The following is a 23051-nucleotide window of genomic DNA, read 5'->3' as shown; positions in this document are numbered from 1 at the left end:
ACATAAAAACAACATTGTGGGATTCTTTTTTGCCCAACTAACTTCCAGGTGAAATCTTTGCGGTTTACAAATACATGATTGCCAGACTTGCAAAACTCAACCCAGAATCTAAGTTATTTTGGGTTCGTTCTAGCCCCCAGTCACCCAAAGTCAGGTTTCTGAAGTGGGAATTTATGTAACAATTCTGATGGTGATAGGGGCATGTGTAGACCCCATCTCCATCTCCCACGATCTTATTAGCTATGTTATGTTAACGGATTTAAAATATAGTAAAAAATTTACTTTAGTCAGTAAGCTAAGCAGATAGGATTCTGAATACACAGTGGAACCCAATCTGTTGAGTATGAAGGTTCCATTTTTGACAGTGATGATTTTCAGAGTAGAATCACACTTTAGGAACTTTAATGAAAGAATGACAATGTACACCACCTGCCCCTTAATTTCTGCAGGTTGTTTTTGATCACTGCTTTGATTTTTAGTTGTGGTAGATCAATCTGATGCTTTGTGATTTTGAAACAACTGCTTATACTTACAAATTTTTCTCCAAAAAGTTAATGCACTTTCTGTACTATAGTGATCAAAATGTCCTCACAGTATCAGTGACATTTATTTTATTTTATTCCACTCAAAGCTGCTATGATTGTCAAGGTAGCAACACAAATATATTGTGAATAGATGCCTTTGAGAACAAAATAAACACAACTTGATTAAGCAAGCATGGCTTGTACCAGTATATTAATGAGGAAAAAGGGCAAGGGAAGTTTCCAGAATGAACATCTTATTTCTTAGTGTGAAATGTGAAAAATCTCCCTAAGGGGAAGTGCATAATGTGCTTCTCTATTCTTGTCTTTATTTCAGTCACAAGATCAAAATCAACATTTAGCTAAACACTGTCGGTCAGGTATCTTTGCAGTTGTGATGCTTTAAGCATCACATATTTAAGGGATTAATTGTACCTTGCTTAATATTTAATGTGATATACTTTTCTAGTGGCTGTCTTTCTCTTCTAAGCCGTTCCGGTGGTCTTCCAGTATATCATTTTGGCACACATCATCTTTCGGTTTTTATGTTCTCAAGGCAATGTGATGTATGGCCCACACTGTTGAAGTGGAGCCATTTATTATATTGTCAAAAATTACACTTTACCTGGCACTACTGACATCGTACTGACTGGCTGGAAACAGAATATACTAATGCTTTATGCAATGATTCAGCAGTTTAATTATGTCATGGTGCCTGAAATTGGGCCTGCTCTTCCCTAGAAACACAATATCAGCTTGTACAGTAACTCCTCACTTAACGTCCTCCTAGTTAAAGTTGTTTTGATGTTATGTTGCAGATCTATTAGAGAACATGCTTGTTTAAACTTGTGCAATGCTCCCTTATAACGTTGTTTGGCAGCTGCCTGCTTTGTCCACTGCTTGCAGAAAGAGCAGCCCATTGGAGCTAGCTGTCGGGGGTTTAAAACCAGGGTGGGCCGGCAGCCCCCCATCAGCTCCTCTAAGTTCCCTGTGCAGCAGCCACCCAGCAGGCTACCAAGCGCTGGGCAGTTCAGGTGTCCCTCCCCACACTGCCATGTGCTGCTCCTGCCCTCTGCCTTTGAGCTGCTCCCGGGAGCCTCCTGCTTGCTGTGCAGGGGGTGGGGGAGAAGAGGGGTGCTGATGTCAGGGTGTTCCCCTCCCCCCACTCCTGCACCCCACCTCCACAGAGCAGGTGGGGGACACCATAGGGCTCAGGACTGAGGGAGCTTGCTGGTAGCAGCTGCTGTCTCAACTTGCTGATATACTTAAGAAGGCAGTGTACTTAGAGTGGGGTCAGCGTACTTAAAGGGGCAATACACATTTCTCTCTCACACACACGCTTGCACACACACACACACACACATCATGTGTGTGTGTTTGTCTCTCTGTCTCTCCCTCTCTCTCTCATGCGTGCACATACACACACACACGTTGTGTGTCTCTGTCTCACACACATGCACCCCCTGGCACTTTGGAAAGTGGAGGGAGTGGTGCGCTCCAGTGAGATAGCATGGATTCATCATCACATTCAGTTTCCGCAGGGAATGTTTGCAGCCACTGCCATGCGTCTGTTGTGTCTCTTCCCTCCATTCATGCTGTCTTGTAGAGTAAGGCTACATTAACAACAATGTGTTAACCCTTGAGGGCTCAGCCGAGTGCTAGTTCATCATTTAGCAGCAAGGCGTTCCCTTGGAAATAGCCAACCCTCTGACTCCACCACCTCAACCAAGCTTCACAATCATCATTGCTATGTACAGTATTAAATTGTTTTTTTAAAACTTATACTGTGTATATAATGTCTTTTGTCTTGTGAAAAAAATTTCCCTGGAACCTAATCCCCCCCATTGACATTAGTTCCTATGGGGAAATTGGATTCCCTTAACATTGTTTCACTTAAAGCATTTTTCAGGAACATAACTACAACATTAAGCGAGGAGTTACTGTAGTAGTGGCAGTAGCAAGATGGGCACATGTGAACAGCTGCTTATGATTTCACTGGATGTCTGCTCTGAAAAATGAGCAGCCTTAACTTAAGTGGACAGCAGTCGTCCATCATCCTCAACTGTGCTTGGCAAGTGTCCTTATTTGAATATTTACTTACTGTAGGTAACATGCGAATATTATTTGTTATTTAACATTTATATTGTTGTAATGTAGAGGTTTCATCCAGATCGGGGCTACACTAGACAGTCCCTGCTCCAAGTTGCTTACATTTTACACAACTTTTTGAGTATGCCTGTGTAATGACTACTACATTCATATGTCCACTGTGTTGGTGACAGACACCTCATAGACACCAACTTCTGAGGTGCTTTTAACTTGGACAATGTCTGCTATGGCCAGTTTGATATTTACAGCAAAGGTTTGCCCACTTTCCCTTAAATGTCCATTTAATTATAGTTAAAAGTTCATCTGTGTGTGCAAAGTGAGAGCAAGCATCATCTTTTTCATTTTGCCTAGATTTGCTGAAGAGACTGTGGTCTATATTTTTTGCAATAACTGTGTGCTAAAATTGATACTGTCCTTGCCAAATGCATTCTCTGTTAAGAGACTTTGAGAAAATCTTCTTTTAACTTCAGGGATATGGTGTTAGGAATTGATAAACTGATTGAGATTATGGCATGAGTTTTGTTCACTGTCTCTTCTAATTCTTGGAGAAAGTCAAACTTGATATGACCTGTTGAGTTGACAGCAGTTTTGAACTGTATATTTAAACCTACTTCATGATAATGTTTGAATGAAAGTATCTAAAGTTATGCTTTGAAGGTTGCTGTTGTGTATCCCTCTATTTAAATAATTTCACATTTAAAATCTCGTTCATTTTTTTTGTAGCTGTTAATACAATAGTAGAAAATCTTCCAAAATATGTGTATTCATGTTTAGGGAAGGCTAAGCCCTGCTTATTGTTGAATTGTACAACAATTGTTGTAATGTAATATGCACATTTTATATAGCTAATGTTTGGAATGGACAATTTGCTTTGAACAGTTGTAGATTGCAAGAGATGCTTGTAAAGACTTTGTATTATCAGCCAAGGCTTAATCTGCACTAGAAAAGGTTTGTCTGTAAACCTATGCTGTAGACACTCTGGCAAAAGATTGCTTTTGTTGTATAGCTTATACCAGTTCCCCTAACAAAATTAGCTATACTGGCAAAAGCACATTTTGCTGGGATAACTGTTTCCACATGAGGGCTTTTGTTGGTATAAAAATGACAGTTAATAAAAATCACATTCATGATCAACAAAAAAAATTGCGTGGACCTAGCCCAAGACAAGGACTTCATGGGCTACCATTCAAGAAATCTAAATGTTCTTGACAGTGTTCTTGGGTTCCTGCTTGTGCCTCACTGTAGAAATTGCTGACATTTTAATTATTTATAAGTGTTTTTAAAGGTAAAATTAAAGTAATTAATAATTAAAAGCAGATGAAGAGGTTTTGTGCAAAGGACAATATTAACTATTATTGCAGTGTATTTCTAGTGAGAACTCTCAGGGATCTGTTCTTGGTCCTATGCTATTTAATATTTTTAGTGATGACCAGGAAGAAAACACAAAATCATCACTGATAAGGTTTGCAGATGGCACAGAGATTGGGGGAGTGGAATATTATGAAGAGGACAGGTAACTGTCATAGAGTGATTTGGATGACTTGATAAACTAGGCTCAAGCAAACAATAGGTGTTTCTTTACAGCCAAATGTAAAGTCATATATCTGGGAACAAAGAATGTAGGCCATACTTGCAGAATGGTGGACTGTATGCAATTGCACTGACTGCCATAGAACTCCCTGGCATAAGGTTGTGGTGTTGCAGGGGTTCTTGTCTCTACCATCCCCCTCTCCCACCCTCCCCAATAACCACTTCCTTGGTCCAATAAGAGCCAGTCTGTCTGGGTTCTCTATGGCCTGGCCCTCTGGCCAGGTTACTTAACTGGACACCATTACATTAGGCTTGAATAAAGACTGGGAGTAGATGGGTCATTACACAAAGTAAAACTATTTCCCCATGTTTATTTCTCCCCCTACTGTACCTCACACGTTCTTGTCAACTGCTGGAAGTGGCCCACCTTGATTATCACTACAAAAGGTGGTGGTTTGTTGTTTGGGTTTTTTTTTTCTCTCCTGCTGGTAATAGCTCTCTTTACCTGATCACTCTCGTTACAGTGTGTATGGTAGCACTCACTGTTTCATGTCTTCTGTGTATATAAAATCTCCCCACTGTATTTTCCACTGCATGCATCCGATGAAGTGAGCTGTAGCTCACGAAAGCTTATGCTCAAATAAATGTGTTAGTCTCTAAGGTGCCACAAGTACTCCTTTTCTTTTTGCATCCCTTTCTAGTGTAAGAAAGATTCACCTGTAAGTTCAAATAAAAATACATACTCATAATTCTTCTGCCCCCTTGTGCTACTCTGAAGTTCTCTGCCTTTCGCCTGCAACCCCTAGGTCCTGCAGAGCTTCTTCCTATATTGTTTCTTTCCAGCAAGTCTCCCCCACTATAGGCTGCTCCCTGTGGATATCTTCTAGCCTGTCTTTACTAGGCCCTTCCCAGAGAGCAGGAACTCCCCTTTGCTCCTCTCTCCTGGGTCTCCCCCCCCGAGACTGTGTTCACAGATCGGTGATCCCCTCTCAATGATCCCCTGCAGACTTTTAAGTCTATCCCCTAGCTGAGTGTGATGGTCACAGGCAAGGCTGTGCCTGGCTTGCCTTAAAAGGCTGGACAGCCTGTGACAGGGACTCTATCCTGGGAAACAGTGACTGAAAAATTCGTACGTGTCATAGTTGCTAATCAACTGAATATGTGCTTCTGGTGTGACACTGGCTAAAAGGGCTAATGTGATTGTAGGATGCATAAACGGGGGGCTGGTGAGTAGAACCAGGGAGGTTATATTGCCTCTGTATTCTGCACTGATGCAATTACTACTAGAATATTGTGTCCAATTTTGGTGAGCAGAATTCAAGAAGGATGTTGAAAAATTGGAGAGGGTTCAGAGAAGAGCCACGAGAATGATAAAAGGATTGGAAAACCTGCATTAATAGTGAAAGATCTAAGATGTTCCATCTGTGTAGCTTATCAAAGAGAAGGTTAAGGAATGATTTAATCACAGTCCATAAGTGTCTACAGGAAGAGTAGAAATTTGATAATAAGGAGATCTTAAGTCTAGCAGAAAAACATATAACATGATCCAGTGACTGAAAGCTGAAGTTAGACAAATTCAGACTAGAAATAAGGTGCCAATTTTTAATAGTGAGGGTAATTAACCATTTGAGCAATTTACCCAGGGTTTTGATTGTCTTCCTCATAAGGTATCAGTCAGTTGAATATTCTGCTTTTTATTTTTCAGAAACCAGCAAACATTCTGGTAATGGGAGAAGGTCCTGAAAGAGGAAGAGTGAAAATAGGTAAACCTTTCAATAACATATTCATTAGATATTCAATGAATAATAACTTTCTATGCAATGTGGTAGTTTAGAATAACATAACATTCTAAAATTCACTGTATTCTTAATAACAAGATTTTGTACACAACTCCTAATTAAACTGAATATTGGCCAAAAAGTATTTTTGAAGTTAAGAATTTAGCAAGGATTAGACATTTATATAGATAATGAGGACATCTACACTTACACTAGATTGGATACAAGTATAGATGAGGCATGCTTCAGGGCATAAACCAAATACTAACTATCAACAGTTAGGTAGAAATTTTCCTTGTGGCTGTGTTTATCAATAATTGCCCAACACAGGCTTCTTGCAACTTCTACCTACCATTCTGGTACTGGTGACTTTTGGAGACAGGTTACTGGACTAGAAAGGTAACTGGATAATTGGTCTGATATGGTATGGCAATTCTTATGTTCTTAAGTGGTGGTTTTAAAAACTGTTCACATTTTGGTTAATGCAATTACTGGAAATCCATTTTTGGTAAACGAAAAAAGTTCAATATTTAAGAATTGTGGCGCAATATTGTAACTAAGAATTAATATGGTATTTAACAATGCTACATTTCCTCAGACATCGTTAGCATATAAAATTTAAAGAGATGGTGCTCTTTTCATTTGAAGATTTCCCTATACAACAAAAAACTATTAGGCATCAAAGTGGAAACACAAAATCACTGTGGAAGCTATTAGTCACGTATTTAATTATACTATGCAGGTACTAGGCAATAATAAAGAGGATATAAAATTTGTTTTTAATGTAGCAAATGTGTGCTATTTTTAGGTATTGGGTGGGAATGTTCAAATCAGTTAGGATAAAATAGTAACCCACCTGAACTTTTTCCCATTCCTTGGCTCAACCTGAACTTTTTTGAAAATGTTTGACTAAGTTTTGTGTGTATATGCTTCTACAGTTCTTTGTATTGGTCACTCCTAGAAAGCGGAGAGCTGAACTGTTGTGAAAGAACCCATTTACTTGAGATTTTGTATGCAAAATTGTATTAAAAACAGTTCAGATGAGGTTTGGGATTGCATCCACGCTTTCAAGTGTTTATTCATACTTGACTGTCTGCTCTTTCCAATGTTCCTCCTCATTACTACAAAGCCAGTCCTATATAAAATAAATTTTTATCTCTATATTATCTTAGCACTCTTGATTTATACAACTTGATAACATTTGAAATTTATTGCCATCAGAGTGTGTATTAACAGGCATTCATTGGTGGATTCAGCAGAGAGGCCAGGATTTAGTGCCTGATCCTGCAAATATCTTAGGGCTTGTCTATACAAGATGTTCCTGTGCAGCAAGCCAGGGTGTGAATTTACAGCACACTAGCTTGCTGTGCAGTAATGTCCCATGTGGACATTGCTACAGCACACTGAAAGTCCTGTAGTATGCTTTGGCTTACTATGCTTTAAAAGTAGTAGTAGCCAAAGAGCACTCTGAGAGTTTTAGCACACTGCGGCAGTGTCCATATGGGACATCGCTGCACAGCAAGTCAGGGTGTAAATCTACAGCACATTAGCTTGCTGTGCAGTAATGGTAGTTGAGGGAACTCTGTAATGTGCAGACTGAACTACTTTCTTACCCCTAGAAGTGATCCTTCCAAGTCAGGGTTGGGGTACATTAGAAGGATAGTACAGGGAAACTTGCACTGCCATTGTTTTCTCTCATTTTGTGGATACATTGGCATCAGTCACCAGGGCTACTCTGGCACTCCTGGCTCTGCTGCTGCTCTGCAGCAGCGAGCGATTGCCTTGGGGACATCTCATGGCAGCTGGCTCCACAGGCAGGTGCTGGCTTCAGGGGCTGTCGCTGGCTGGCGTTGAGCTCCTTCGGGGGGAAAAGACAAGAGCGTGTCGAGGTGCAGTTTGGAGCTATGCCGCCTGCCCTATCTGGGGAGCGCCTGGCCATGCACAGGCGGCCCAGCTTGGGGAGCAGGGTAGAGAAGGCTTCCGGGGAGCTAGTCAGCACCCTGGTGCCCACAGCACAGAGAGCCAGGGCCCAAGCTGGGCAGGCCGCTCCCACCAGCTTCTGATCTGCCAGCTTCTGGCCGGAGGCAAGCCCCATAGTTTGAAAACCTCTGTGCTAAATGGAAGGCTGAAATCTGGGGGGGCACAGGGCCCCTGAATGCCCCCACTGCCCCAGCGGCTTTGCACCCCGGGTGGTTGCCCTGCTCGCCCCGCCCTGATTATTGCCATGACATAATTGTTTTACTGTACTACAGTTCCACGAGGAAGCCACCTTTTAAATGTTACATAACGGTGTCACTTAATTGAACTCAATGGAGTTGGGCCCAGTATAATTTGAAGTAATTCAGTCAGATATCTAGTAACTATGATTTATAGTGTTCAATCATATTAGGTTACATTGTGTTCTAATAAACATCTTGCTTATCATGCTTATAAATATTGCTTGTCATTGTGTGACTTATGTATAGTCAAACAAATGTTTTAATATTTATTTTTCAGCTGACATGGGTTTTGCAAGATTGTTCAATTCACCTCTGAAACCTTTAGCAGACTTGGATCCAGTTGTGGTGACGTTCTGGTATAGAGCTCCAGAACTGTTACTTGGTGCCAGACATTACACAAAAGCAATTGGTAAGTTACTGTATAGGGAAGTGAAGTTGTTTACAGTTTCAGGATAACTGTATGTGTATTCCTTCTGTGGTGCATTCCAGAAGTGCTCAGTCAAGTCTCCAGCTGTCACCTATCTCTGGGTGGCAATTATTGTCCCACTCCCCTCTGACTAGGATTAAAGACTGCGCAGTCCCCTGCTACACACTGTGATATCCCCAGCAAGCCAGTCTGCCTAACAGCCAATGCCTGTGCTTAGCTTAGGACAATAACTATGTTTTTACCAGTGACAATACAGCTCTTCCAAGGTAAGCACATTTATATGTAGGGCAAAAGCATTACAGAAAAAACATTAAAAACAATAAATGAACGTACACACTTACTAAATGTACCAGAAATCACCTATTTTCCACATGGGGAGTCTAATAGGCCAGTGTTCCTTCCAAGCCTTCAGCAAGGGGTGGGGCCTTGCTTGGACAGAAGGTTCTGTCCATTTGCTGAATCAAAAGGAAGACCACCAGTTAGTTTCAACTCATCCTTTTATACCAAAAGCCTCTCTCTTTGTCTCTGGAAAACACAGAGGGTGGAACTTTTCTGGAGTTGTTTACAATCCCAGGGATAATCAGCCCCCAGTGTCTTTAGCTCCTGGAGGAGCTGTGATAACCCCCTCCCCCCATCATGGAGTAGAACACAGTTATACATAAACATTCAGAAATTTTGTACATTGGTCCCTGTTCGTGGGGTTGCAATATCTGTCAGTTTACCTTTAAACTTCCTAAACACGCAAGTAAACTGGAAGGCATAACAAAGTGCTGCAGAGCATGTTGAACAAAGAAGCTTTGTTTCAGGCAGAGGAATTCTTTGAGTGGCCTCTACACATTCCCACTCAAGGGTGTGCAGGTGGTGCAGCTCTGATAGTGGAATATTTCATAGCAGTGCCTGTTGGAGCATGCTTGTGCCCCCTGCTGTCCCTCTCCTCACGGTTCCTGAATATTCTGAGGGCCAGGTTATAAAAATGGTGTGGTGCTCCAGCTGCCTCAGTTCCTTCCCACTGCAGCAGCAGACAGACCAGGAGCCTCTCCAGGCTGCTCTGTCCCAGAGTCAACCTCTTTGAAGACTCAGTACATTAGATTTCTGAGTTAGTTAGGATTAGTGTTAGAAATTTAGCTTATTTTCCTTATAAAATTATTTCCATTATTAGTTTTTATTACTTGCCACACCTTGGTGTGGGCTTATGGATCCTATGATGAATCTGAAGGGGAAGAGGCCAGTATTTAAGTGGTGAACCTTTTGTCCCTGCTTTGGACGACCACATGAGATGTGTAGCTTGTTTGAGGGAAGGACATTCTTCTTCACTGTGTGCAAACTACAGCACTTTCACCACAAGAGCTGGCAAGAAGCATCAGAACCACCTCCAAGCCTTACTACTTCAGGAGGCAATTGCAGCGAAACCCTCTTGTTTCTTAAACACTGGTTTTGTGAGTACTGAGAGGCTGGAACAGTACCTTAGCCCTCAAGGAATAAAAAGTCCAAGATGCTGACAAAGGTACTGTCTTCCACTTCTGGAGTGAAAGCAAAATCTTAGGTACTGACGGATCCTAAGCCATTGGATCATAAGCCTAGAAATAGCAGAACCCTACAGGTGTCAGCCTGTGTTAGAATAGACAGTCCTAAAAGAATGCCCCTTTGAATCCAATGTCTCCACTTCTGGATAAGAGTGTGGCACGAGATACAGTTCCTGTTAGCAGAGCAAAGCACGGTTCTCGGTCTCTCTTGGTTCCCTCAAGGTCAGTTCCAAAAATACCTTGCGAACTGAGGCCAGAGGTTAAGGCCGTGACATAGAGCAAATCCCTAAAGAAGAGTCATACCCCTAGGGTACAAGCATATCGGTTTTGAATGTTAGCTCCAACTCCTAGGTGCTGTCAGCATCTACTGTAACATTAGTTGCCGAAGGTACATTGTTCAGATCTGCACTTAGAATCAACTGAGAAAGTTTCATGTGTCCCTTCATCCAGGGGTCAGAGTGATAAGGGGAGTATAAGAAAAGTCTCAGGGCCACTTCCTTCTCCCTCTTCCCCAAAGGGGAAACGATCACCAACACTTTTTACTCCCTCCCCGTAGACCTCACCAGGGAAGATTGTTTCTCTCTTTTCAGTTTTAAGAATGCCAAGGCCACTAATTTCCATTCTACTTATTGCCTCGGATCCAAGATTGGATACACAATCTGACACTGAATCAGATTGTGACAAATAGGTTAATTTCTTCTTTGAGTGGTGGTTCCTATGTGTATTCCATGCGAGGTGTGCACAAGTTCTATTCACCTGAGACCAGAAGATTTTCATTAACAGTGTTCATTGGTCCATGCTTACACCCTTCTCCTTGTGTTCTGAACTGAGGGCATAAGGGGTGGTGTAAACCAACCGCATCTCTAATTCCTTCTCTACTGCTTGTTCTGAGACAGAACTTCTCCAGTGTCCGTAGCTTCAGCTAGCACTCTTTGTTTTATTAGTTATAAATAGTTTCTCTTTTTCTGCCAAAGTTTTAGTGTTAGTTTTGGAGAACTTTTGAAGGTTTGAGGGTCCTCCTGCCACCCTCCCAACCCTAGCATGCCTAAGGTGCCTAGCATGCCCAAGAACCCGGGCTTCAAGAACTGCATGGTCTTCCTCTGGGACTTCCTGGTTAGTGACAGCTACAACACTTGTTTGTATTGCCTCAGGGAACAGCTCATACCTCACCCAGCTGTAACGTCTGCCAGACTTTCCCTCACTGAACTCGTCAGTCCCATGAGTTCAGACCCCAAACGTTCCTGATGATTGCTCAATGAGACCAGAGTCCGACCCCAGCCCATCAGACTCTCTGTGCATTGGGCAAATGCAACAGGAAGTGTCCTTTCAAGTACAGTTGTCTCCAACTCTGGGACCACTGCCAGCAGAGTTAAGGACTCTAGAAGAAAATAGGGGAGACATGAAGAGGGTAAGAGTAAACACTCTCACAAGGACAATGTGAAAAATCCCTTTCTAAGTCCTCTTCTAAGAAAAGGATTTCTTTCACAATTCACTCTGTCAGGTGAGACTCCGCACCGCAGTGCAGGTTTGTCAAAAGCTCGAAGAGAACACGATACTTGGTCCTTGGCACTGTCAGTCAAGAGTGCTCTGAGACCACTGTCCACTAAAAAAGTGGCATAAAGACCATCCTCTTCAGGGACGCTTCTCACAAGAGGCTGCTCAGGTGGTAGTATAGATAGGAACCATACACCTGGAAGTACTCTAGTTACTATGCAAGATTAGTAGCCATTCTTTACAATCCCAGCTCCCAACATGTGAAAAGAAAGGGTATCAGAGCAAACACTACACAGATGTTCCTCAGTTCATATAGCTACAGACCATACCTTTACCCCAGTAGGTACTATAAATGGGAATCTGATGAAGATTATTGGTGGTCTTGGCAGAGCCTTGAGCCAGATGGCCTTACTGACCCTCAGCTACATAATTTGGGGATGTTGAACATACTTGTCTTACAGGGACCCACCCCTCCTGGAAATCAGTGGAAGCCTTATACATTGGATCCTTTGCTCCCGAATCCATCTCTATTATTATGGAGTATAGAGAGCATTCCCCAGTGGTTGTCCCATATGTTGTCAGAGGAAACAATGATGGAACCCACTGAATACCAGGATGCGTATCTGGAACCTGATAAGTTGTCTTCTGCTTTAGGAGTCCTTTCACCATCTTCCCCATAGCCTTGCCTTCAGAATATTCAGGAATGGTGGGAGGAGCAGGTGCAAGAACATTCCAGATGACACTGTTGTGAAATGTTCCACAGTCAGAGTTGCAACACTGGCACGTTCCATTGGTGTTAACGTGTAGAGTCCATCTTAAAGAACTCTAGGTACAGGTGAATAATCTTCATTTCTGTCTGCAGAGAAATATTAGCAACATCATCAAATATATTCAAAGCTAATAGTTCAAAAAATGCTGCTTTTCACTAGTTGAAATATATAAATAAAGATGTTAATATATTGTGTAAAAATGCATAATGTAACTGTTCCTTTAAATATCTTAATTTGGGAGAACAGCAAAACATGACTTGTCTTACAGCTTTATCTGTAAGTTTGAGGATGGAGTTTGAATGACTGCTGGCTGAGCTTCTTTCTAAAATCTAGTATTTCTTTAACAATTGATGTCATCAAGAAGATGTAACAAACCAGAACTCATGGTCTGTTCACTTATTTGTGATATGAACAAACTGAAGTATAGAATGAGTTATAAGTATAGAAAGGGCTATGAGAGTCTCCTCTTAGTTTACTATTCTTCATGCCATCTTGCTTCCTACAGAAAGCAGTCTGTGCTAATTAAACATTTGGCTCAGAGTGAGATTGGATTTTCTAGGCACCTGTGATTTATGCAATAATTATTATGCTTTGCTAATATCCTTAACACACAAGGTATTAGGTATATAAATTTCAGTACAAAGATCTCAGTTATAGTCAATTGAATCACCTTTGTTACTAATAATGTCCTATATTATAAAAGTATATAAAGAGACAGATTTATGCTGATAGTGAATTCCTTCTCTGAGAAGAATTGAGATTGACTTTAGCAAGACATATCATTTTAGATTACCAGTGACTGTGTGATTTCTTAATTTTCTATGTCCTTGAAGGTGTTTGTGAAAACAGCCATGTGGCCTCTGTTAGCATTAGTCAGGATTGAGTCCATCCTGAAGGAGGAGTAGAATAATGTGATATGTAGAATACTGTGTCACATATGAACATTGGGCAAGATCCTGGTTGCACTCCAACCCTTTTGCACCACTGCAGCTATGTAATGTGGCCATAATGCTGGCTTAAATAGCTATCTGAGGATCATCCTATCTTGGAGGAATTCCCAGTTGGCTTAGAGCTGGCATACCTAGTGCTAGACACGACCTGTGGAGTAAGGAGTGTGACTGTGGGAAAGGAGCATGGCTGTGTTTCTGATATGCTTCAGCAATCCCCAGCTGCCACAACAGCCCCATGGGGGCCATTGCATCTACCTGTAACTTAGAGTAGTCCAGAGGCTATCTTGATTGCATAGTGGGAAATTATCTTGATTCTGTTCTTTCTGTTTTGTAACTTTGTATACCATGCTCATCACCATAATGTCTGAGCACCCTCCAGTAGTGCATTAAGCAATGTGTCTATGCATCTCTGACATGCTTTTTTCTCTCTCATCCTTTCCCCAGAGTGAGATGTGCAGTTGAGTGTCTTGTTTTGATAGGGTGTGAGAGTTTTGTTTGTTTAATTTTTAATATACCTTACAAATTTCAGGTATTTATGTAAGAGAAGGCAAGTCAAAGAAATGCACCTTGCATGTGACATATGAAGAAATAACTAGTCAAGATGGTCACGGATGCAGCCCCATGCTCTGGATGTCCCTAGCCTCTGACTGCCAGAAGCTGGGATTGAACGACAGGAGATGGGTCACTCGATTGCCTATTGTTTTTATTCCCTTTGAAGCACCTGGCATTGGTCACTATCAGAAGAGAGGATAGTGGGCTAGCTGGACCATTGGTCTGACCCGGTATGGCTGTTCTTATGAGGTTTGCATGGTCATTAGTTCCTGAGGGAGTTCATTCCACAGTCTCAGGCCATCCCAGAGAAAGTTCTGTTTCCCTCACAGACGTGCTTTGCTCTTTTTGTTGAGAGTTCTGTTGTGCCAGAGGAGCACAGTTGTCGACCATGGTCTTTGCCCCAGAGCCTAAGACAGTCTTCTAGGTATCCTTCGTCCAGGTCATGGACTGCTTTGAAAATAAGGATCAAGACCTTGAACTTGATTTGAAATTCTTTGGGAAGCCAGTGTAGAGAGCAGAGGGACTGCTTTTGGGTTTGATATGTTTGTGATAGCTTGTGTTGCTGAGGAGATGTGCTGCAGTGTTCTGAACTAGTGGAAGTTTCCCAAGTGCTGAAGGTTTCAGGGTCAGTTATATCGCATTGCTGTAATCCAACCAAGAGGTGAAGAAGGCATGAATAACTGAGGCCCCTGGTCTTTGTCTGCCAGGATGGGATGGAGTTTCCTAGCAAAGCAGAGACAGTTGAAAGCATTACTCACAGATGCTGCTGTGTGAGAGTTTAACACCAGTGAGCAATCCTTGAATACTCCTAGATGACTGAGTGAACTGACTAATTGTGGTTGCATATCTTCAACGAACAGAGACTGCATAATGGCTGGAAGCTCTTCAAAGTACTTTCCTCAGCCCGACATTGTCACCTCTGTCTTGCTCAGGTTCAGACAGCGGTTCTTTATCCAAGAGTTGATCTCATCTAAGTACTGGACCAACTTGATGGTAGTGGCCCTGTACTTGGATGAAGAGTAGGTAGAGCTGAGCAGAGATGTATTTTGTGGCACTTGAGTCCATGTCACAGATAATTATTCCTGGTAGTTGATAAATTGTTTGCAGATCTAGATGAGTGATTATCTCTCTCTCTCTCTCTCTCTCTCTCTCTCTCTCTCTCTATCAGGAGATCTCTTTGAAGAATGAATTAGTATAAAATTATTATTGTTGTTTAATTATGCAAAAGATGACTTTATTCCTACCCAAAGGTTTTTATTATTTAAACCAAAATATACAAGGACTCACTGTAAAATCCCAGAGGATGGTGCTAGTTTAGAGAGGTTTGTTTGCTTTGTAATGGAGTAATGACAGCTTCTACTGATGTGAGTTAGCATTTGTGGGCCTCACATAAGAAGTGTGTCTTCAGGAGGGATTTGAATGAAGGGAGGGTAGTGCCTTGTACAAATGGATAGAAAGTGTATTCCAGGCTCATGGGGTAGTGAGATGAGATGAGGGTAGGGAGAAAGGAACAAAGGCAGTGGGGAGGCCAGATTTGTTGGCCTACTGAAGAGGTTAAAGGGGGACAAGAAATTAGAACAGAGATATATGTGGGTGTGGAATTATGCAGTGTTTGAAGGCAAGGAGGAGAAGCTTATAACATGACAATTGTAATGTGTATGCTCCTTATGAGTCCAAACTTGTATTTTGCCTCTAGCATTGTGAGCAATTACCAAGCAATCTTAATGGGCTAATTATACCAGGAACAGTTGCCATTTCAACTGCAGACCACACATTAGAGACACATTCCTTTGGTGAAGGAGGAAGCTCTTAAGCTACATCTTGAAATTTCTGTCTGAGGAACATAATTTTAACTTGTTTTAAAGTTCCACAGCCCTCAAGAAATATATATTAGTAATAGCTCTTGAATTAAATAAGGCACTCATTGAACAGAACTTGTTCATTCGGGAGGAGAAATTGCCTAGATGGTTTTGAAATTGAACGTTATGAAAATGTGATAAATAACATAGGCATAGGTTCTCATTTTCCACAGTATGTATAGTTTTCCTCTCTTGTCCATATATTGTTCCATTTAATTATTAATTACAAATGATCTGGCTTTTAGCTATCATCTTAGGTTAGCTTTAGAGAGTTCTCATCCTTGGTGTGAATATTGACTATTCTGTCATTGTGAGAAGCTTATTTCAAATTTATTATGCATGCATATAAACATTATTCTAAATCTACCTATTACAACCCCAGAATCATTGCCCAAATCAGATATTGTACAAATAAGACCTCTGCTTTAGTTTTCATTCTCTTCCATCCTCTCACCTTGATTACTGCATTTCCTCATTCATGGTCTCTATGTCCCAACTCTTCAAACTTCATTTTGTCCAAAATAAGAAAGCTTGTCTCCATGTACTTATCCAGAAACAAGAAGCTGTTACTCTCAGTGCAAGTCTACACTACCACTTAAGTCAATCTAATTTACATTACTCAGGGTAAGCAACAGCTTAGCAGAAGATAATAGTTTTTGCTGATGACATAGCTCTTCTGTATAATCACTCAACCAGCATGCAAGCAAAGACCAAAAGGCTGTCCAACATCGCAAAATATAGGGTTAATATAAGCTCCCAACTCAAGCTTTACATTAGAAGGCAAAAGAGTACAAGAGGTGGGTCAACTCACATACTTTGGCAGTGAAATTCAAGCCAATGGCAATATCCAGAAGGAAATAATGTCATGAATTAGCAATTACCAGCAAGATTTGGTCTTTGAAAAATCTACAATTTAAAGACCAAACTATGAATTTTCAACTCAGATATTTCCACCTTAACATATGAATGTGAAACCTGGAAATTCACCAAAGGTATAGGTAGACACACCTTTGAAAGCAAATGCCCCAGAAAGTTATCAGGTATCAAATGGAATGTATTTATAACAAAAACTGAGATTTATCAGAATTCAACATAATCTTATACTGAGAGTTATCAAGAAAAGATGATGGAAATATTTGGGTCATGTGTTTAAGAATGAAGCAAGAGCCTCTGCCTTGGCAGGCATGCCATTGAGCTGCTGGTGGAACATGTAAAAGGGGCTGACCAAAAGAATCCCTCCACCAAACAGTGCTTAGAAAGGGAAAACCTGTATGGGACTTATGAACAAGGATGCAATGAGTGGCCCTGGAGAGACAGGGATAGCAGAGCCTTCTTCATGCCCTAAGTGACACTTGATGGTGCAGGAATGTTTCAGATAGTATTTAACAATAATAGTTTAACTGTTTTTCTTTACTGAAGGTTTTTGGTTATAATGCGTTCATTCTTTTCTGAAATGCACAAAGTAGATTAAATGTTGCTCTCTTTATCTAGTTACAGTAGGCAATGGATGATTTATTGCTGAGTACCTTGGGTTACTTCCCTCTTACTTGACAGTGACTTCCTTTGAAAATATTGTGCATATACAATATAGTATATTTGGGGGGTATTGTTTTGGAAAGGAAAAGCTAATTCCATCACTGCGGTCACCTGAAAACCAAAATACTGCACAAAGTTATTTGGCAGACACACAACAGGTGTTAGTTTTTCCTGCAAGGTTATTTATATAAAACATTTCAAGGGTGTTTGAAGAATTGGTATTTTGTGAAACCTAAACTGCTCCAAGTTAGAATTGACAAATTACCATGAGTTAAAAGCCATGTAGCAGTCTTGCTTACATTAAGCATTCCCTCAATTGGCAGACTAGTTATATCTATGTCTAGTTACTATAACTCTGTCTAATCTGCACTCTAAATTAGCTGTTAAGATTAAATAGAATATTCCCCAGAATTAATGTCCAAAAATAAACTGGTAAAGGCTCAAGCTGATACAGACTAAGTAGTCTGATCATAAAGGTGTTTCATTTTTATAAACTAAGTTTTAGTTTCTAAAATTGAAAGGAAACACTAATGCATCTTTTAAAGTTTTGGAGTGCATTTAGTGGTTATGAAAGTGAGATTAATAGGAATGACTTGAGCCAGACACGGGGGCCAAATCTATATGTACTGAAGCCAGGGGAGTTATTCTACTGCGGGTTAGGAAAGAAGATCTAATGGATAAGCGTCCTGGACTGGAACTCGAGGTGTCGGTTTAATTACTGGCTTAGCCACAAATATCATTTGTAGTTTACAGCAAGTCACTTAATCTACCTTGTGATTCAGTTCCTCATCTGTAAAGTGAGAATAATATTCACAGCAGTGTTGTGAGGATAAAGTCCACTAATTGTGGGATACAGATATAGAACAGTGTTGAGGGACATAAGTAGCTACATAGATTAGATTTCTCCTGTGGTGAATTTTAGCCCTGAATTTAAGGAGTCTGACCAAGCTTCCCATACAGCTCTCCAAATGCACCTCATTCCTGACATAAAAATCTGTGGATTTTCAGTCTTAAACAGAGACTGCCAATCATGTCAATTTATGTCATATTTTGTGGTCTGATATTGGATCTTCAGTCAGACTGCCCATTTACCACTATCAGCTGACCACCATAAAATGTGACACAAATTGACGCTGACAATTTAATATATTCTAACCCAGGATTGGAAAAGCAAGTTCATTAGCCCCAGTGCTGTCTACATTACCCAATACCTTCCACTATCACTTCAGCTTCTTCTTGAGCTGATTTTTCCCGCACAAAATGTAATGACTGTTGAACCCAAGTTCTTTGATTTTATATTTCATGTTCAGTTATACAGAGATACACTGTTACAGGATAGGTTTCAGAGTAGCAGCCGTGTTAGTCTGTATCCACAAAAAGAAAAGGAGTACTTGGCACCTTAGAGACTAACAAATTGATTTGAGCATAAGCTTTCGTGAGCTACAGCTCACTTCATCGGATGCATGTAGTGGAAAATACAGTGGGGAGATTTTATATACACAGAGAACATGAAACAATGGGTGTTACCATATACACTGTAACAGGAGTACAAGGTGTATATGGTAAGGTGACAGGTTTCAGAGTAACAGCCGTGTTAGTCTATATTCGCAAAAAGAAAAGGAGTACTTGTGGAACCTTAGAGACTAACCAATTTATTTGAGCATAAGCTTTCGTGAGCTACAGCTCACTTCATCCGCTGTAGCTCACGAAAGCTTATGCTCAAATAAATTGGTTATTCTCTAAGGTGCCACAAGTACTCCTTTTCTTTATGGTTAGGTGAGCTCACCTTACCTGATCACTCTTGTTACAGTGTGTATGGTAACACCCATTGTTTCATGTTCTCTGTGTATATAAAATCTCCCCACTGTATTTTCCACTACATGCATCCGATAAAGTGAGCTGTAGCTCACAAAAGCCTCTGCTCAAATAAATTTGTTAGTCTCTAAGGTGCCACAAGTACTCCTTTTCTTGTTACAGGATAATTAGCAAGGCTAAAAATACTTTGGATGGTTTAAGAAGGGGCATACTGCTTTAGGCAAACAAAGTTTTCCAAATCAATAACCAGTGATGTGAAGCCAAAATATTATGAAAAATTTCTCCCTCAATGAGTAATAAAGACAATGTTCCCTGGGCAATATAGTCTTTCTCCATTCTGTTCACAAAGGTCCATCAGTTCCACACACTTTCTCCCCAACTCCTTCCCCTCCACCCCCAAAAAACTTCACCTCACTATTTGCCTTTCAAAAAATGTTATCCATTTCATATTTTCCCCCAATCCTAAATCATTACAGTGGCTCCTGACTAATTGGGGCTCCCCTGGTTTTTCTCCCTGGTAGCTGTTCCTCACAACAGCAGCAGTGATTGTCCTACAGCCTCTGGCTCTGGAGTAGCTGGTTGAGTGGAAGTATTCTCCCTCTGGTGCTGGGCAGACACTTAGGAAATGTTTCCTCTTAAGTTGGGCAGCTCTTCCCTAGATGGGGTAGAGGAGTGATTTCCTTAGGCTGCTGGGCAGGAGAGTGGGGCTTCAGGCTCCCTCCCAACACCAACTCTTTGGACTGTGGCTGCACAGGCAGGCATCAGCAGCAGTGGTCACAGGTCTCTCACTTAGAACAGCAGCCATTTAGTCCCATCTTTTCCTTCCCTGAGCCTTGTCATGCACTGCTGTAGCAGCTGGTTAGGGAGTGGTGCTGTGGGGAGTATGCAGTGCAATACAAGGACTGCGTGGGGACATAAGGGAGTTTCCCTTGCAGCTGCTGCCACAGTCACAGCAATATTTGAGTGCACTTCGAGAGTTGAAAATGTTAACAAGCAGAACCAGACTTAGCATTTTGCAGAGGGTTACAAACAATTTTTTGGTCACTGCCTCTTTATCGTTCACCTCCCCTGTCTCCACCACACCACTATGCAGGGCTAACCTAAGGATTTTATGTAATTCTTTGGGATATGCCCAAACATAACTTACTTATTTTATGTACAAATTATAGTGGGATTGAATCTTTAGGTCTCCTCAGCCTCCTGCTGCAGAAATGGGTCCCAGCTGCAAATTTCTATTAGTCTCAGAAATCTGTTACCACTTATGTTTTCAAGGCTCCCTTCAGAAGGAATTGGGCTAAAAACTTACTTTTTAAATAAAAAGATTCTCTTTTAGAAAGCCAAAAGTTTGTATCAATTAACAAATGGTTCCTGCAAGCCACTCCTCCAGCTCACCAGTGCAGTAATAAAAGTGTCTGTTGAAAAGGTTCAATTACTGGCTGCTGTCCACAGAGTGCTACAAAAGTTTGTTACCAAGTTGTAGTCTAGATATCAGCACTTGATCGAAGATAATTCTTTGACTTGTGCCAACCTTTACAGCCATCTAAGGGTACAAAACCCTGATGCGGAGATATTTTAGCTTTCATCAATTTGAACTTCAAATTATTACAGCAATATCAAATATCTCTCAACGCTGCACTGCAGGTTAGTGCTCCAGCTGACTACCTCATTCTCAAAATATGGATGGGATTGCTTCACAGACTGCCTTCCTGGCACTAGCACTTTCACAGCCTGGCCAATTTAGTTACATATAAGGACACAAGAGTAACTCTCAGTGTCTCATATATAACTAAACAAATTAATTTAAGATTGAACCCCTCACTAACACAGAGACACTAATATATTGTAAAGCAAAGCACTATGCTTAGAAAGAAGATAAAGCACTGCTCTCGGTGTTTGTGCTGTCCGAAAGGTAAAAGATCTCTTAATCCTTCCTTCCCCATGAAGCTGATATGGCAGTTTAGGCCTTAAAAGCTTTATCTAACTCCCACTGAAGTCAATAGAAAAACGCTTGTTGGCTTCACTATGAGTTTAAACAAGCGCCCATTTTTCTTATCATGATTCATTCCACCATGGAAGAAGTCTTTTTTCACCTTGGAGCAACTGAGGAACATACTGGCATTTTAAAACTTGAAACTGATGGCAGAGAAGTGTCATAATTTATTAAAGCAGCTGCATGGGAATATGTGAGAGAGATTAGAGACCAATTTCCATCTTAATTTTACATGAAGTTAATCTCATAAGAACAGTATTGTGTACACCACTCCAACACGTTGTTGTTCAATTTAATATTCTGTCTTCAGATAAGAAGAGAAAAATGGTAACTTCCTTTCCTTTTCAGAGGTACTATAAATACATCTTCCCTCCTCAGTTGTCAAGTTTCAGAAAACATGGGTAAAAGCAGTACCCTTCTGTGATGCTTTAGGAGTCAACCCGGACCAGTAAGGGGTGGTGTCATCACCTGCCCTCTAGCCCTGGGTGCTTCTGTGCTGTGCAGCTTTGGCTCAGAGCTCTGATACCAGCAATGTGCTTTCAGCACAAAATGGCATCACTCTGGCTTCTGCCAGCCTGGTTACTCCTTGCAGGGCAACACCATCAGACCTTCCAGTCCTGACTTTCCTCAGAACTGTCTCCCTGGTAATGTCTAGACCCTCTCACTGGAACATTCACAAAAGCTTACAAGTTTGTTTCTCCTTGAAAGAGAAAAGACACAACAGCTTATTAACTTAACTGGGGTTAATGCACCCTTCCCTTCAATCACAGCAGTGAGTTGGTTTATAGTAAAACAAGTTTAACTACATAAAGACATAGATTTAGGTGATACCAAGTTAGAAGTAGTAGGGATAGAAATGGTTACAAACAAAAGTGAAAATACACTAGCAAGACTGAAATTCAACCAACGTGAGCCTTCTTGTTGAAAGTTTTTTCAACATAGTCATTCTTCCAGCATGGCTGGCTGATCTTTAGCCAGAATCACAGAGCCCAGTGTGCTTGGTTTTCTTTGTCTCCTCAGGGCAAGGATAACTTGGGGGTTCTCTCCCTCTCTCTTTATACTCCAGTAAACCTTTGAAATGTATTCTTCTGAAGTGTAGCCCCAGATAATGTTCCTTTCCTTTGCTGAGTGTAGAGGCCATGCCGGCTTCTTCCCACTTGTGATTTTTTTTTTACAATGCAAATGCTCTTCCTGCAATCTCTGGTGCAAATGAATAACCCGCTGTCCTGGCATGGGGTGTGAGACCCTTTCTTTTGTCTTCATAATTCTTTTTAGATTTTCTGTACATTTATCACAAAAGAAGATTAATGATCAGTTAGTTATTAGTTTTCCAGTAATATATTACATGCCCCCTTTTGGATAAATATTATAACAGTGTGTGAGGTGCACTGAGCTGGTCAGTCAAGCTGAGACTCATTGCTACATACTAGAGAGCTCCATGCCATCTGGTACTGGGGTGCTCTTAGAGTCTCACTTTTTACTGTGTATATTACTCTGTGTGCATTCAATTTCTGTCTGTTTCCTGGTGTATGCCTTACTGTGGCATCTATATACTTATGGGGGATGTGTCCTTTTATTAACAGAAAGTCCCAGGAGAGAAGCTGAGGCAAAGAGAGTAAGTGGCTTGCTCAAGTCCCAAAATGGAGTCAATGTAAGAGCCAGGATTAGAAAATAGGAGTCCCTGACCTTCCAGTCCTATGCTTAGGCCACACCCTCCACAGTCACTTTAAAATTGCAAAGCATAACGCTCATACTTCTTGGAAATTTTCATAAAACATTCTGTTAAAAAAACAGTTTTGCCAATATAGTATTTCTTGTACGGTGTTAATTCCTTCATCATTATAGGGGAGATAGAGCAATCGCTATACTTGGGCTGCCTAATGGTTTCCATTATAAAAGATTCTTGTTTCCTTCTCTGTGAGAAGCTCTCTCATCTCCATTATTTGCAGCAGCCCTATGATATTCAGTGAGGAAATCT

General features: G+C 41.0%; 1 protein-coding gene across 3 annotated transcripts in view; it reads left to right on the top strand.

Annotated features, from left to right (window-relative positions):
• CDK19 (cyclin dependent kinase 19) overlaps window positions 1–23051 on the top strand; it is a 228182-nt gene that overhangs the window by 172126 nt on the left and 33005 nt on the right. For all 3 annotated transcript variants that reach the window (XM_074948241.1, XM_074948242.1, XM_074948243.1), the window contains 2 exons: window positions 5866–5923; window positions 8435–8566. In XM_074948241.1, coding sequence (XP_074804342.1) covers window positions 5866–5923; window positions 8435–8566 — 190 coding nt within the window. The remainder of the gene's footprint in view (window positions 1–5865; window positions 5924–8434; window positions 8567–23051) is intronic.

The sequence above is a fragment of the Natator depressus genome, chromosome 3 (genome assembly GCF_965152275.1).
Source record: "Natator depressus isolate rNatDep1 chromosome 3, rNatDep2.hap1, whole genome shotgun sequence".
NCBI lineage: Eukaryota > Metazoa > Chordata > Testudines > Cheloniidae > Natator > Natator depressus.
The sequence above is the reverse complement of the archived record's forward strand: the minus strand, read 5'-3'. Positions and strand labels throughout refer to the sequence as shown.